At 54.9% G+C, this 16057-nt stretch overlaps 1 protein-coding gene across 1 annotated transcript; it reads right to left on the bottom strand.

Annotated features, from left to right (window-relative positions):
* Nucleotides 1-5758: 5758 nt before the first annotated feature.
* On the bottom strand, nt 5759-15834 carry BSND (barttin CLCNK type accessory subunit beta). The gene is made up of 4 exons (XM_036842091.1): nt 15416-15834; nt 10735-10829; nt 8649-8918; nt 5759-7787 (listed from the first exon to the last, which is right to left on the bottom strand). The coding sequence occupies exons 1-4, from the start codon at nt 15590-15592 to the stop codon at nt 7373-7375; spliced, it is 957 nt and encodes a 318-aa protein (XP_036697986.1). The 5' UTR covers nt 15593-15834; the 3' UTR covers nt 5759-7372.
* Nucleotides 15835-16057: the final 223 nt, after the last annotated feature.

Genomic DNA, 16057 nt, shown 5'->3' with positions numbered 1-16057 from the left:
GTTATTTCAACAAATCTCCTACTGCTGGATGTTTAGATTCTTTCCACACTTGAGCTGTCATAAACACTGCCACAGTAAACAGCCTTCCCAAAGTCCATCTTGGTGCACCTGTCTGATTATTTTTCCTTGGGATAGGTTCCTACGTGTGGAAGTGCGGAATCTTGGGGCAGCCCATGTGCTGAGGCACTTAGCCTACGTTGCCATACTCCTCCCCCCAAAAGCTTGCATCATTTCTATTCCCACCAGCAATGTAAGAAATCACCCTGTTCCTCCACATTCTGCCAACAGCGTCTGTTATCATCATCTTTGTAAAACGTTGCCAGTGTTACAGGGTGAAACATGGTTTCTTGCTGTTTTAATTTCCGTTCCTTTGATTATTCCTTTGATTGACCATGTTTTCATTTGTTTCTTTTATGGGGTCACAGATCTTTCCTGTGAGTGAACTCCTTTTCTTTTCCTGTCTGATTTTTAGTGCTCTCTGTGTGAAGGATTGTGACCTCCGCCTGTCAGATGTTGCCGCACTCTTTGGGCAGCTCTGTGTGTTCCAAGGTCCTCCTCCTCGGGAGACTGCAGCTGTGTACTTGTCATCCAGCCCACTGGGGCTCTCCCACTTGCTCCAGGGTGGCATCCACAGCCCTTCCTGGTCAAGTCCCCACCTACCCACCCGTGTCCTCTCTAGCCCTCCTCCCCATCTATCCTAAGCTCTGCTCACACCTACCCCTGGGTCACTCCTCAAACATGGTGGGGTGACTCCGGGCTCCCTGCCCTTGTCTAGACTGCTCTCCTCTCCCTTTCTCCCCCAGTGAACCCTTAGGACGTAGCTCGGTGCAAGTCTGAGAAGCTCTTGCTGACTCTCCAGGTGGGGTCAGACCCCTACTGTGCCTCCCTCTGCCCAGCACTGGCCACTCTGACCTGTCACTGTTCATTCTGCAGCTACCCCAGGGGAGGGGGGCTCCAGCTAGATAGGCATGGGTCAGACGCACCTCTCTGCCCCCAGTGCCTGGCACAGGGGGTGGCTCCAAGCAGGTGATTAGAGAGTGCTTGTGGCCAGAATAAATGAATGAATGAATAAATGAATGGATGAATGAATGAAATCGACCCCTGCCTGTCTCCAGGCTGGCAGACCAGGCATCCAAAGCCTGCTGTTGCCCACCTACCCTCCACCCCAGGTCTGCTCTCATCAGGGTTAACGTGAGGATATGCAGGTGGCTTGGGAGCTTTCACCATCTGCAGAATCACCTATGGGGCCGGTTATCTGACCTGGGCACTTACTGGGTCCCTTGGACCCTCACCTGCCCTTCCCCTGGGCTCTCTCTGAACTGAACACTGCCTTGACCAGGGCTCTGGTGACTAGGATAGAAGATCCAGCCTCTGCCACATAGTCCGCTGCTCTGCTGGGCTGGTCTTGTGGTCAGCAATGAGGAATCTGGGACATTGCCTCCACCAAGCTTCAGTCTTGACCTAGCACCCACCCAGCTTCCCCTCCACAGTGGAAAAAGCCTTTCCCATGTCAGGTTGGGAACTGGAACCCTGCCACAGGCTGCGAGCTGGCTTTCTTGCCACCAATATGTGCCCTTCCATTCTCTTTTGCACATATTAACCAGAATATGTCCTTACCATTCCTTTCTTCATGTCACTCCTCTGCTCAAGAACCATCAGTGGATCCCACTTGCCCATCAGATAGAATGCGAGCTCTGCAGTAGGAATTCAAGAAGTCCTGTGACCAAGCTCCAGCCTCATTCTCTGACTCCGTCCACCATCACTCCAGCCAGGCTAGCCTCCTCCAGGTTCTTGGGACCACATCTTCCTCCTTCTTTCCTATGGAACTTTGCCTGCACCATGCCTTCTGCCTGAGATACCCTTGCCCTTTCGTCTTACCCAGCTAATTCCTGGCTTGCCACCCCACCTTCTCGGGGCCATCTTCCAACCTTTCCAGTCCTTGATAACTTGTTTAAAAACAAAAAGCTAAGCCCTTCTGCACTTTAGAATTACTTGGCTTGGCTTATTCACATTTCAGACCATCCCAGACCTCTCTGGGGGTATTTTAGGACACTGCGCTTTGAAAACTTCCCAGGAGAGTCTGATGCCACCAGCCCAGCTGGGTCCATTGACCTGCATTTGGGAAGTGCTAATAATACAGTGCTTGGATGCCAACCTCAAGTCTACACCGGCTCCTGATGTCTACACGTTGTGCACATTCCCTTCTTCTCTGCAAATGGTAATGATAATAACTACCGTTTACTGAGGGCTCACCAGGCACACTCTGAGCACTCGATATGCGTGATCTCATCTAATCTTCATATGCGATTAGGTAGATATTATTAATCTCACTTTATTGATAAAGAAATTGAGGACCAGAGAGGGTAAGTCTCTTGGCCAAAGTCACACAGTTTGCCAGGGGAAGCCCAGTCCCAAACTCAGGACTGGTTATGCCAAAGCCAGAGCTCTTCATCCCTGTGCTATGTGGTCTGTGCAACGGGGCCACGAGCCTTCAGGGTGGCCATGTGTTTCAGTTCAATTTGGGTCAGTTCCATCCTCTTCCACCAGCACTATTGCCACTTGCTTTTGCTAAGTCCTGGGGATAGAGAAATGGGGGGATAGAGGCCCCTGTCCTTGAAGGACATCCCAGTCCAGGTGAGGAGACCAGCCCACACACAGTCACGTAAGCAGCGCTGGGACCAGAGCAGTGCACGCCCTTTGGGAAGGACACAGAGGAAAGGGTGGGATGCGGATGGGTTCTGCCCCAGGAGGGAGAGCAAGGCCAGTTCAGGCTCCAGGGAACAGGTGGAATTTGAGCCTTGAGGGATGATAGAGAAGGGGAGGAAGGGCATTAAGCAGATGGGGTCAAGGGTCAAGTTTCCAGCGGCTATGGCACTGGAGGAAGTGGTGGACAAATCGGCTGAAAAGAACCTCAAACTCCAGGCTGAGGAGTCTGGGCTTATCCTGTGGGAAATAGGGAGTCATGGAAGGTGTGAGAGCAGGCGTGTGTCCGCCCTGAGCACCAGCACAGGGAAAGACACAGGTAGATGCTTAGTGCAACCTTGCTACCTGAATTACTGAAGTGTGTCTTTCTCCTGTCCTCACTAGGGTCGGAATCACCTGGGACTACTGGACGAATCCTGCCAGAAGTGGAAGGCCCTACAGCTTCATCTCTTCTCCCCCGTTTAGCCCTTCTCTGGGAGGATGGGCAAATTATTCAACCTCTCAGAGCCTCCATTTCCTCATCTGTAACGTGGGGACGCACGCCAACCTTGCAGATTTTGAGGGTGAAATGAGAAATGTGCAGGTGAGCACAGCATAGTAGGTGATTATGGGTCTTGCTACGTGTGTGGACCAGGTGGCATTGGAGGAAGAGCACAGGTTCCAGGGCCCATGCTGGAATCCCAGCCCAGGCCCTGGGATGCCCACCTCTCAGGGCTGGTGGGAGGCCTCCATTCAGGGAGCACCTGATACTTAGCAGATGCTCTGTAACTTTGTTTGCTTCTTCGTCTGCCCAGGCACAAGTAATCCTGCTCCTTCTTAGCTCCCTGTCGCTTGCTGTCAGCTCCTCTGCCCCTGAGCGCCTGGCACGCCATAGATGTTCTGCACCCTTTGCAAAGAGCTTTCACACGCATCTTCTCCCTGGTGAATCCACTCACCCACTGTAGCATTTATAAGGCGGACAGAGTTAATCCCCACTGTGCAGGTGAGGAACTGAGACCCGGAGAGGGAAGGAAGGACACAGACGCTGTTCAAGCACCTATGATGTGTTGGAAGCATCAACTCATTAGTTCTTCATGACATCCTGAGAGGCAGGTATTATCCTTCCCACTGCATAAATGTTGATGTTGAGGCTCAGAGAGGGGCAGTGACTTGTCCAAGGTCACACAGCAAGGAACTGGCAGAGGCTGAGTGCAAACCCAAGTCTCTCTGACTCCAAAGTCTGGGATTTAGAGCAAACATTTGCAATGTGGAGTCGACGGACCTGTCCCCTAGGGCTGTTGAGAGGACTAAATGGGGTAATCGGTGTGAGGGTGACCAGCACCGTGCTTAAGGACCAGGAGTAGAAGTGGAATCTTGTCTACCTCCCTCTAATCGTATAGAGAACAGGGACAGAAGTCCAGGGAGGGTCACCACATGCCCAAGGTCACAGCAAGCAATCACAGAGCCCACGCTCACTGCCCCCAGGATCACTCTTTCCCAGTAAAGGGCAGGGGCCATCCCTCCCCAGAGAGTGGAAACTTCCCAAAGTCCCTCTGACCTGACGGGAGGGTGGAAAGAACAGGAATTTCTGCCATGGTACACCAATCTGGAGCCTGGGGCTGAGAGCTGGAATCCCAGGGTTTGCCAAGCCCATTCCACCAGGCCCTTTCGGCACCGCCCCTGCCCCCCGGGGACCTGCATGAAGAGAGGGGCCATCCCAGGGGCCCATGTTCTTAGAGGACTGAAAGTTGGCAAGGTCAAGGGAACAGAGCACAATGGAGGTGGCAAATCAGAGAGTTGGGGTGGTTGGAGCTGAACAGAAGAGCAGCCGCAGACTCTTCTTTTCAAATGAAATCCACAGCACATTCTGCCCCCCAACTGCGTGACCCCACAGTCACCAGCAGGCCCCAGAGGAGCAGGGAGGCTGAGAAAGAAGGGCAGCCTGACAGCCAGGGGCCGGCCCGGCCCTCACAGCTGGGCCCCGGTGGTCTTCTGATGAAGTCGAACAATTTCACAGAATATCAGCATCAGACAAGGCACTCTGTGACCATGATGGGTCAAGACAAATCCAGAGCACCGGTAGCTACGGCTGAGCATAGCAACCAAGAGCATTGTCCAAATGACGTCAGTGACCCCACAACCCTCTCCTGGCTGGAGCATGACTGCTGCTTCTTTGCCATTTGCATCCTTAGCTTGGTCTCCTACATAGGACTGATTAAGATGCCCCACCACGGATTAGCCCTGCTTCCCAACAGCATCCAGTCTGGAGCCCTCTTCCTCAGACCCTCCCCCAAGTCACCTCACACAAGCCCAAATCCCATATAAGTCCTTTCTCACACCCTCTTACAGAGACGCCTCATAGATCCCACGGGGTTTCTCCCCTCACTGCAGTGAGCCACAAACCCAACTATTAACCACAGGCAAGCTCCTGGTGGTCCTCACCTGCAGGGCACCAGCAGATGGATCTCATCAAATCCCCCCCCCAGCCCCCCGCCATCGCCACCACCACCTAACCCTGCAAAAGGCAAAGCCCAGGATCCGTCACCTCCCTCTCACAGGTGAGGAAAGTGAGGTCCAAGCCCAAGGTCACAGAGTAGGGTGAATATGTAGTTTATCGTCCCAAGGGGATACTTTCGAGGGTGAAAGGACGCACTACTGCTAACTAGGCAGGGACAGTGGGCCTAAACCAGGACTTTCCCGGGCAGGCCAGGCGAGTGGTCTCCCAATCAAGCAGCAAGAAAGCGGGGGAGCCGGACGGGGGTTGAAGCCCGGCCCAGCCATCTGTGTCCCTGCGCCCTCCCAGGGACAGGGTTCTCTCCGTGGACGGGCCTGGCAACCAGAGACTCCTGGTTCTCCGCTGAGGTCTGGGGGTGCCCTGCAGTGTGATGCCTGGGCGTGGGCCACACCCAGGTTTCCACGCACACAGCTGTCCCAGCCGGCCACGCCACCGTGTTTGGTGTTGGCTTTCCAGAGAGTTCCCTCAGTGATGCCTCGTTTATCCTGCCCAGAGGGGGACTGGGGGTATGGGAGGGGTTCACATAAAAGAATTTGCAGGTGAATGAAGGTGACCACTCTAAACACTGAAAACTTTTTTATTTTAGCCTTTCACACTGGTGTTCTTTCTAATGCGGTCACCCCTTCCCTGCGTGAGTGAGCAGAGAGCAGGAACGGGCCGTGAGCAGGAACATCTGTTACAGCAGAGGCTTTCTTTCCTACGGGAGGTAGCAATGACCCAGAAAGGAGAGGGACGGGGTCCTAGGGGCGTGCCCTTCCCTTGGCCATGAACCCAACCCTGACCCAGAGGCCCAGCCCAGGTGAAGGCCAGCCCTCTCAGGAGGCCCAGGCTGCAAGCTCTGAACGTGGGGACGTAGGATGAGGTAGTGCCACCATCCCTTTGATGGGGCGCAGAGGGGCTTTGCAGAGATCAGCCTAAGAAAAGCGTCACTCGGTGATGCTACCATACGGTGATATCTCCAGGGGCTGCTCAGGCAGCTGGAGCTATTTGTCCCTGCGCTCGATGGCCCCAACGGTTGTGTGGGTGTCACTCTGCTGCCTCTGGTGTGACAATTTTTAACTCCTCTGTTCCCACCTCAGTTTGTGCTCTGCACTCTGTGCTAACTTACAAGACACCAGGCTCAGTGGACTGGGAGCCCTTCGAGGGTGAGAACTGTCATCAGTTTGTGTCTCTTTCCTCCTAAAGATCCCAGCTTAGCGTCTGGCACACAGTAGCTGCTCAGTAAATGCCACCTGAACCAAGTTAGTTAAGTCAGGAGTCTGAGACTCAGGGAAGTGGGGGAGGCAGCATTCCCTGCAAAAGGCTCGTGGGTTCTGGTCACTTCTGTACATGCTCGGTGACCACCAGCTGGGCGCAGGAGAGACCGAGGTGAGTAAAGCAAAGGTGCTGACCTTGAGCAGGCAGCCATGCTCCATGATAAATGCGCAAGGCCCAGAGACGGCCCAGAGGTGGCACACGGGAGCCAGGACTCACTCGGCCCAGAAGCGGTGACATCAGGAAAAGCTTTCAGAAGAGGGATGTCTGTGCAGAGGTTTGAAGGATGAGCCTGAATTTGCCAGGCAGACAGGGGACAAAGGGCATCCGGGCAGAGGAGACAGCTTGGCAAGGGCATGGGGCAGCAGGGTGAGCGTGGGATGGGGCTGACCAGGGAGAAAGCTGGGAGGTCAGCAGAGGTCACTCATGGAAGGTGTTGGATCCCAGAGCTACAGGAGCCACAGGAGGGATGGCGGGCCGGGGACGCTAGCTCTGAGTCAAGACGAATCACGCCATCCCCCGGCTGGACTAAAACACGCAACAGGAACAAGAACCCTGAGAGGCCCTCACAGAGGATCGGGGACACAGGGGTAGCACCCAGGAGGGTTCCTGCTCAGAGGCCAGCTCTGGGGGGAGGCAGAAAGGGCTCTTGAGGGCCCTGGCTGCTGCAGATCTTCTCAACTAATCATATTTTACCTTCAAAGCTTTACAAAAAGTATTAATAATCGGAACAGCAATGGCCCAGTAATGTAGTCATCTCCTCCCTGTGCATTTCTGTGCAGTTCTCAAAATGCTCTCGGGTCCACTGTCTCCTGTGAACCTCCATCTAACCCCATTTTGCAGGTAGTGAAACTGAAGTCCTGTGTGGTCACGTCGGGGTTAGCCCCGGAGCCAGGCTAGAACCCAGGGAGCAGTTCCACGTCAGTCCTGGGCGTCGGGCTCAAAGCCCAGTTCCTTATCCGGAAGGGGGTCCCCAGGGCTGTCGGGAAGCCCGTAGTACAAGTCTTCCTCTTCCTGCTCCGGCTCCTCTGTACCTGCGTCCGAAGCCTCCTCTTCCTCCCGCTTTGTCCTCGGGGGTCTCTGCCAGGAGCTGGGCAGGGCTGCCACCTGTAGCTGCTTCTCTGGAGGCACACCCTCCAACGCTGGGGCATCAATCAGGGCAAAGTCATGGAAGCGTTCCAGCCGGCACCTACAAGCCTGGGGCTCCGGGGGTGCAGACCGGGGCTCCGCCCCCTCAGATGGTGCCAGGTTGGGGCTGTTGCCCTCACTGGAGCCCACGTCCAGATCATCTTGGAAGGAAGCCAAGGGTGCAGGGCCCTGGGGACAGGTTGGGGGGCTGCAGGGGCAAAGGCGGAAAGGGCGAGGGTAGCTCTGAGTCAGACTGCCTGGGTCCAAATCCTAGCCACTAGCTGCAAGGCCCAGGGTAGGTGAGTTCACCTGTCTGGGCCTCAGTTCCCTCCTCTGTAAAATGGGGGAAATAATAGCATTCACTCCTATGTTTATCCCTGAGATTTACAACAGATAATAAACGCAAAGCACTTTGCACAAGGCCTGGCACGTAGTAGGTGCTCAAGAAATGGGCCATTATTATGTTATCCAAACCAAGTCACTCCTCTGCCTCTCCAATCACTTGGAGGTCTCCTCTGGGCCCACGATCCCTGTCACACTGGGTGTCACCTTCTGTTCCCTTGTGTGCCTCCCCCATTGGATGAGGAGCTCCCGCAGGGTAGGGGCTGTCAAGGGCTGGCAGGGAGTAGGTACCCAGTAATGCTGGTGGATGAGTGACCACGTGGATGAATGAGGAACCCAGTTCATGAACAGCTGGGGACAGGGTGCGGCGGGGAGTGACCTGACTGAGGTCACAGAGCACATCAGTGGCAGAGCCTGGATTTGAACTCAGGTCCTCTGGCTCCCTGCCCTGGCCCCTCGTGGCGAGTTTTCGGACAACTCTGAGGTAGGACCGATTATTCTCATGTGGGGAAACTGAGGCTCGGGAAGGTGAGGAACATCCGAAGGTTACACAGCAGAGGAGCTGGGATTTGAACCCAGGCCCATCTAAGCCGAGACCCATGTGTCTGCTACCCCTGCTGCTTCTCAGGGTGTCTCCAGCCTCTCTACTCCCCAGTGTCCCCAGCCACCTCTCAGTGGCCACACCCCTCCTCCTTCACCCCAGCGCCCCTGCGCTCCGTGCACTCACCCGGGCCTGCCCTGACTTGGGTCTCTTTCTCCCTCATCCTGGTCTGAGCCCCTGTGGATGACCACGGCGGCTTCCAACAAGGCCTGAGGGTCGCAAGGGCCACCTTCTCCTCCATCGCTGGCTCCTGGCTGTGGCCGTCCCGGCTTAGGAGCCAGGACGGGGTGGGGGTCTTCGCTGTAGCCCATGACCTTCATCTGCACGTGGCTGAAGTCCGGCAGGCTCTGGTCATAGGCGGCTTCCTCCCACAGCCTGACGTAGGAGGTCCGGGGGCTGGGCGGGGGGCACAGCAGACAGCGGGAGAGAGAACAGGCAGGTGGGCAAAGATTCGATCAACAGATGTCAGTGCCGTCCTCTGGCCCACCTGCTCCATGCACCGGCTCTCCCCCGATCTCAGAGAAGCCTCTGCGGGTGGTTACTGTACCCAGTTCATTGATGAGGAGGCTGAGGCCCAACAAGTTAAGTTGAGAGGCAGAGCTCAGACCCTCAGTCCAGTGTTCCTTTCACCCGCGTCTCCAAAGTTAACCCCAAGGCTGCGACTGTCAAATGAAGAGCAGTTCGCGTTGACTGAGCGTTTGCTGGGTTCTAGACGGTGGCCTGAAGCCTTTACATTTATCATCCCATTTATTGTGAACGACACCTTGAAGCAGAATGGTCGTTCCCACTTTTCAGATGAGGACAGAGCAACAGCAAGAACCAGCTACTGAGTGTTCCTTGCGGGCTGGGCTCTATCAGTTAGCTCACCTAACCCTCCCTGTAACTCTGGGAGATACTGGAGGAAGCTGAGGCACAGGCACCTTAGCTGGCTTGCGCAGGTGGCACAGACCTAGGGGGTGGTACTGGGGCTCCAAGCACCACTTTCTCCACTGCTCTCTACAGTCCAGGGCTGGGAGCAGCAGGGAGGAGCGCAGGCTCACGGTGGCCTGAGCCCCAGCTCTGTTCTAGCAGCTCTCCCTGTGTGACCAGCCCTGAGGCTGGCCCCCACACCCACTCACGCAGATCTGGTCTGGTGTTGACTCCCCATGAGGTTTGGGGCTTGTGATTGCACTTCTTGAGCCTCAGTTTCCACATCTGTATAACGGGCCTGCCACCCCCCACTTCACAGTGTTTCTATGAGGACTGACAGAAGAAATGGGCACAAAATGCCTGACTTGGTCTCTGGTGCTTTGGAAGCACTTCCTACTAATGATGGCAAAGGCTTATAGAGGGCCCGCTATGCCCCAGGCTCTGTTCTTAGTACTTGGCTTATTAAAGTCCACCATCCATATCCCAGGTTCCGCATCGCAGATTCAACCAACCATGGATCTCAAATATTTTTTTTAAAGTTCCAGTAAGTTCCAAATAGCAAAACTTGAATTTGCCACACACTGGCAACTATTCACATAGCATTTACATTGTATTAAATATTATTAGTAACCTAGAGATGATTTAAAGCATATGGGAGGATGTACATAGATTGCAAGCAAATACTAAGCCATTTTATATAAGGGACTTGAGCATCTGCAGATTTTGGTGTATGTGGTGGGAGAGGGTGTCTGGAACTCATCCCCTACAGATACTGAGGGACGGCTGTATTATCTCACTTAGCCCTCCCTGAAGCCTAGGAGGAAGGTACTATTAGTATCCCTATTTCACAGATGGGGCAAAGAGAGGCAGGTTGCTTTCCCAAAGTCACCCAGCCAAAAAGTAGCAGGGCCCCAGGGCTGTGCCTTGGCCATCATTATGCCTCTTGTATGCTAGAGTTGTCACCGCTGTGTGGGATTTAGGGTCACACCTATTTTTGATTTCTGGTCTGCCACTACTTTGCTGTAAGACAGGACAAAAATCCCTGAGCCTCAGTTTCCTCATCTGTGAAATGGTAATAATAACGCTCACCTCATAGAATTGAGAGGTCAAAACAATCCATGATTTCTGATAGTATGTTCTCAGTAAGTGGGAAGGCAAAGCCAGAGCCTGGGGCGGGGGGGGGAGACACCGCCCACCCCTCCTGCCGCCCCCTCCTTGGCAGGGGGAAGACTGGCCTGAGGGGCTCACTGGCCCTCCCCTCCCTCCGCTGCCCCAACCCCACCCCAGAGGGCCCGGCACCCACCTCTTCATCTCAGCAGTGAACCCGTTTTCCAGCAGGCCCAGCGCCTTCGGTGACAAGATGCCTTGGAAGTCAGAGTCAGCGGGTACGAAGGTGATCTGCAGGGCAAAGGGGAGAAGGCTTCTCTGCAGCTACCCACACCCATCCGTGGTCACTGCTCCCCCAGAGCACGGGCCTAACATCTCCACATACCCTAGGAGAGAGGCCTGACAAGGGAGGCCACCCCGTTTGACAGGAGGGTGCCTGCTCAGGGCCCAGCACCTGTGGCTGGCTGGACCTCTGGGCTCCTGCTCCCGCTGGCTCTTCATTCACCCAGCGCTCATTGAGCATCAGCTGTGTGCCAGGCACTCCTCTAGGCACTAGGGGGCAGCAATGAGTGAATGAGACGAACACCCCTGCCCTGGGGGGAGGTTATATCTTGTCATTTCCAGGGGTCCTCATCCAGTGCCCAGCACATGCCCGACCCGGAGTAGGCCCTTCATCCGCATCTGGTGAGTGAGTGGGAAGCAGTTCATGTGTTTCTTGGCACAGACAGAGGCTGCGGTGGGGAGGACAGAGAAGTGGATGGCTGAGGTTGTGCCTACACTACTGAACTGTTCACTTAAAAATGGTTAAGATGGTAAATTTTATGTTATGTATATTTTACAATTTAAAAAAGTAGGACTAGTAATGCCTGTCTCCTGGATTCCATGAGATAACATATAAGGAGTCCCCCAGCACAGAGCCTGGCATGCAGTAGCTGCTCAGTAAATCATAGTTTGATGCTACTGAAGATGAAGTTACCTGACTTCTCTGAGTCTTGTTCTCCTCAGCTGAAAATTTGTTCACCAAATATTTGATGAGACCCTATTGTGTTATACCAGGTTCATAAATAGCAGCCCCTTTTCTCCCTTCCCATAGAGTACAGTGAGAGAAAGACACTTATCTGCACCAGGAAAGCACCCAATCCCACTGGGGAGAAGGGAATGATAGATGGATGTGTTCTTAGAACTCCTGTGAGGGGTGAGCTTCCCCCAGATGTCTGGAAATGAGAGAGGGGCCTGGGTATCTTCCACACCCACTTACTACGTCCTGCACTTGCCAGCTGGCTCTGTATTTCCTAGAAGCTGCCCCTTCCTCCAGTCATCCTCTTCTTCCTCCTCATAGTCACCACTACCACCACCACCACCACCACGATCTCCATCAACATCATAATTATGTCATCACCATCGACATCAGCACCAGCGCCTTCATCACCATCACCATCATCATTATCACTCTACAGCATCATTATCATTGCCACCGTGAAAAGCCTGGAGGAGAAGGAAAGTCCTGAGAATCTTACAACACAAATTCTTTTAAGAAAGGGTGACAGGCAGAGTTGAAGCTGGGGAGGGGAGATCAGATCATAAAGACCCCAGAGCATCAGGCTAAGAAATTCAGCCTTTATCCAGAAGCAATAGGAGCCCTGGAGGAGTTCTCAGCAGGAGAATACATAGCCAGGTTTGTGTTTAGGCAGAGTTTTGAGCAGTCCCCAAAGGGAGGGAACAGAGGGATAGAGGGAGGCCCATGGAGAGGACCAATCCATCAACCACCAATCAGGGGCCTGGTCCTGGGCTCCAGCAGAGCAGGCAGGAGTGGGGAGTGGGCGACTTGTAGGCAGAATCAGAAGCCAGACAGGGAGAGGCCCTGCTTTCCCAGACAACCCTTCCCCTTCTCCCAGTTCCCCTGCCCCATCTCAGCTAACGGGCACAGCATCCCTGACGGTCCCACCTGCTAGACTTGCCCCGATTCCTCCTTCGCTCTCAAGCCTGAGGCCCAGCTGACCACCAAATCTGACCAAGTCTACTTCAGAAATTCAATAAAATAAGCTGGATGGGAGTACCAGGGCCCCGCCCAGCCACAGCAGGTACTATATGTTTTATGAACTGGAAATGTCTTCTCAGCTCCTACAGTCTTGGGTTCAAGTTCTGCCTTAGTCTAGGAGATGATCAACCTCCCTTGGACCAGAGAAGGAGCCTCCCCCACTGGCCTGGTGGCTCTTGAACCTTCCTCCTCCCAGATGTCAGCCTGATAGCTTCCTTGAACTGCAAAGCTGCTCACAGCCCTCTCTCATCCCATCCACTAAAGGGTCAGGTCCAAATTCCTCAGCATGGCATCCAGGTCCCGTGGAGCCGAGCCCCATTCCCTCTCTGCCTTACTTCGCTCCCCACACCCTCCGGCAGCCAGGCTGACCCACTTGCCTTGTTCTTTCACCTCATGTCTTTGCTCATGCTGTTCCTTCTGCCTGGAATTTCTTTCCACATCTTTTCTGCCTGGTGAACTTCTACTTAACCTACAAACCCCAGCTCATCTTCCCTGTGAAGCCCACTCCCTCCCCATCAGGCAGAAAATTGTCTCCTCCATGAGACCCCCAGGGCCCCAAAGACAAGGACAGCTTAATTCGCATGGGTACTGGCTACCCTTTCCCCCGTATCATAATCGGCTAATTCCATTCCCTTATATTTATATTTTTTTCAATCCAGAAAATTCCCATTCGTCAGGCACTGAGGCAGGGGAGGATCTGGCTGGGAGGATGGTCACCAGCATTTGCTGAGGGCTCCGATGGCCCGGGCTCCAATGAGACAATGTGGGAGACTGGGACCCTCGTCTAGCACACCTCCCTGGTTTACGACACACTTCCCTCCCCTCCTTTAGTGTTCCAGCCCTAACAGCCTGCGTCCCTGAAACACACACCCACGTCTGTGCTCACACACCTGCACACACATCCAGAGACCTGCCCAAAGCCACAAACACCTGTCCTGAGAACGCTGCCTTCGCATTGGCTCCAGGCCAGGCGTGATGCCAGGTCCCCCACCTACAAGCCCCCACTGGCTCCTCCACAGACCCAGGCGAGCCTCTGCCAAGGCCACAGAAGTGGGGCACAGGGAGGGGCATTTGAGTCAGGGCCTGGTGGGCACTGAAACCTGTGCCGTTTCTGACCCGCCATGCGGCGTCCACAGCACATGAACATGTGAATCTATCAACAGTTACTCATTAATACCCAGCAATATTCCCTCCTCCCCCGCCCCCCGCTCCCTCATCCCCACTGCCACCCGGTCACTCTGCCCACCGACCACAGCCAGCTCTGTGAAGGGGGTGAGGGCAGGAAGGACACTCCCCCCACCCCACCCCGGCCATCACCTTGCTGTCCCCCAGGGTCCAGCCTCCTCACCGGGAGGAGGATGACGATGGAGGTGGTGGTGATGTGGGCGGCTCGGGCCCCAGGGCCCTCTTCTCCCGGTGACCTCTGCTTAGGACACTGAACAGAGAGAGGCGAGTTGACTGTAAACTGCTCGGTAAATGACCACAAACCAGCCTGGACCGCCTCAGTGCTGAATGAACGCGCTAACAGCCCTGGGCTTCCCACAGAGGAGACAGGACGGCGAGAGCCAAACCCAGGCCCCCAGGAGCCTCCTCCCTCCTCCCAAACCCCGGCACAGCCATCCAGGCAAGAGGCGAGGAGGGGGCTGAGGGTGTGAGGCTGCCTGGGGCCTGGAGCCCCGGATGGCAGGACCAGCAAGGCCCTTAAGATTCACGCTCTTTCCCACCCCCTCTTCCTGACTCACATATTCTGCAAATGTGGAAACTGAGGCTCAGAGAGGGAAGGGGCTTGACCAAAGTCTCCCAGGTAGTTAGAGGCAGAGCCCAAGTTAGAATCCATGCTTCTTTCCTTGTCTCCCTGGGTCTATCTGACCAGCTGCTGTGACCTTGGAGAAGTCACTCAACCTCTCTGGGCACTGAAGGATTACAACTCCTGATAGGCCCATTTCACAGGGTTGTTGAGAGGATCACTAACAGTAAGGGTGGCAGCGCTTCACCTAAATATAACACTCTACAGTTTACAAAACTGTCCATCGCTTTTCTGTTCTCCATAATAACTGTGAGGCTGGGAGAAATAGGAGCTCGGGGCCTCATTTTGCAGATGAAAGAAACTGAGGCTCAGAAAGATAAAGGTCACACAGAGAGTTTGGAGCAGAGCTAGAACTAGAACTCAAGATTCCCAAACCAGTGCTCTTCCCATCACTAAGTCACATATTAGGCTAGGAGTCCATTAAAACTTCAAAAGATAGAGCTGCCTAACCCATGCCATCAAGGTTACAGCTGACCCACCCAGAGCACTCAGCAGCCCTGGGACACAGGGATCGCCCTCCCGAGGTGGAGGGTTATGCTTTAGGCGACACACATCTGAGCTCTGATCCCAACCCTGACACTTAGGAGCTGTGGGACCTCACTTTCTGAGCCTCGGGCTTCTCTAGTGTAAAATAGAACTTCAAAGGTACCAAAAAGTTCAGGATGAGGACTGAACTGCACCAGGGATGCAGGCGTGCCTGGCAGGCAGCAAGCCCTCATAAGCTCTGGTTTCAAGCACCTGGACTGTGTGGTGGGTTTTGCTGCGTCTCCCCCATAGTGCCTAGTTCAGGGCTCCAGATCCAGGGGGCTCCTGACCAATCTTTATGATAAGGGATAGATGGATGGATGGATGATGGATGGATGATGGATGGATGGATGGATGCTCAGGAGAGTGGAGATAAGAAAAGAAGGGGTAAAGGGGAAAGGATAACAAGATGATTGAAAGATGGGGGATTGATGCCTGGAATAGAGGCACAGCCCCAGGCCCTCCTGGGCCCTGGCCCCCAGGCCACCTGTCCCCACTACCACCTACCTTGGGGTAGCACTGGCACATGCTCCAGATGACACCCCCGATCACCATGACACCGCCCACAGCGTAGAAGGTGCCGTAGACCTGGGGCCGGTCGTGGCTCATGAGGAAAGTGCCGAGGGCCAGCAGGAAGAGCCCCAGCATGATGAAGCCGATGCGGAAGGTCTTCTCATCAGCCATCGCTGCCTGGCCAGGCCTGGCCTGTGCGCCACCCGCGGAGGGACGCCAATGAACCAGCCAGCCGTCTCCACACGCTCACACCGGAGGAGTGACGCTCCGGGATCGCTGTAGATCAGGGCTTAAGGTAAGAGGGAGGGAGGCTACCTTCGGGTCCAGCTCAGCCCCTGGGAGCACCAGTTCTCCAGGCTGGAGGAGCTACGCTTGGGTGGCCACGTGCTCCCACCTTCACTCCCTCTCACCTTCCCTCTGGGCCCTCTGGAGTGTGTGGGAATCCGAGTGAGGGAGACACGAGGGAAGGAAGGGGAGGTTCCAGGGGCTGGGCCTCAGCCAAGGCTTTGACATCACCTCATTTACCTGTTTGGGGCCAAGCTGGGCCGACAGGTGGCCCCGCACCGTCCAGCCACGGGAAGCAGATACAGTGCTGCAGCCCAAAGACATCAAAATGCCACTGGAGGACCCCACAGG

The sequence above is a fragment of the Balaenoptera musculus genome, chromosome 1 (genome assembly GCF_009873245.2).
Source record: "Balaenoptera musculus isolate JJ_BM4_2016_0621 chromosome 1, mBalMus1.pri.v3, whole genome shotgun sequence".
Classification (NCBI taxonomy): Eukaryota; Metazoa; Chordata; class Mammalia; order Artiodactyla; family Balaenopteridae; genus Balaenoptera; species Balaenoptera musculus.
This window is presented reverse-complemented; position numbering and strand designations above follow the sequence as displayed.

Bases quoted from the DNA above. Each gene is read 5' to 3' on its own strand.
- BSND (XM_036842091.1), bottom strand. From the start codon at position 15,592: ATGGCTGATGAGAAGACCTTCCGCATCGGCTTCATCATGCTGGGGCTC. The intron at 8,919-10,734 runs GTGGGTGCCGGG...CCCCCCGCCCAG, and splicing joins TTCACTGCTGAGATGAAGAG to CCCCCGGACCTCCTACGTCA. The intron at 7,788-8,648 runs GTGAGTGCACGG...TTGCCCCTGCAG, and splicing joins CCAAGTCAGGGCAGGCCCGG to CCCCCCAACCTGTCCCCAGG.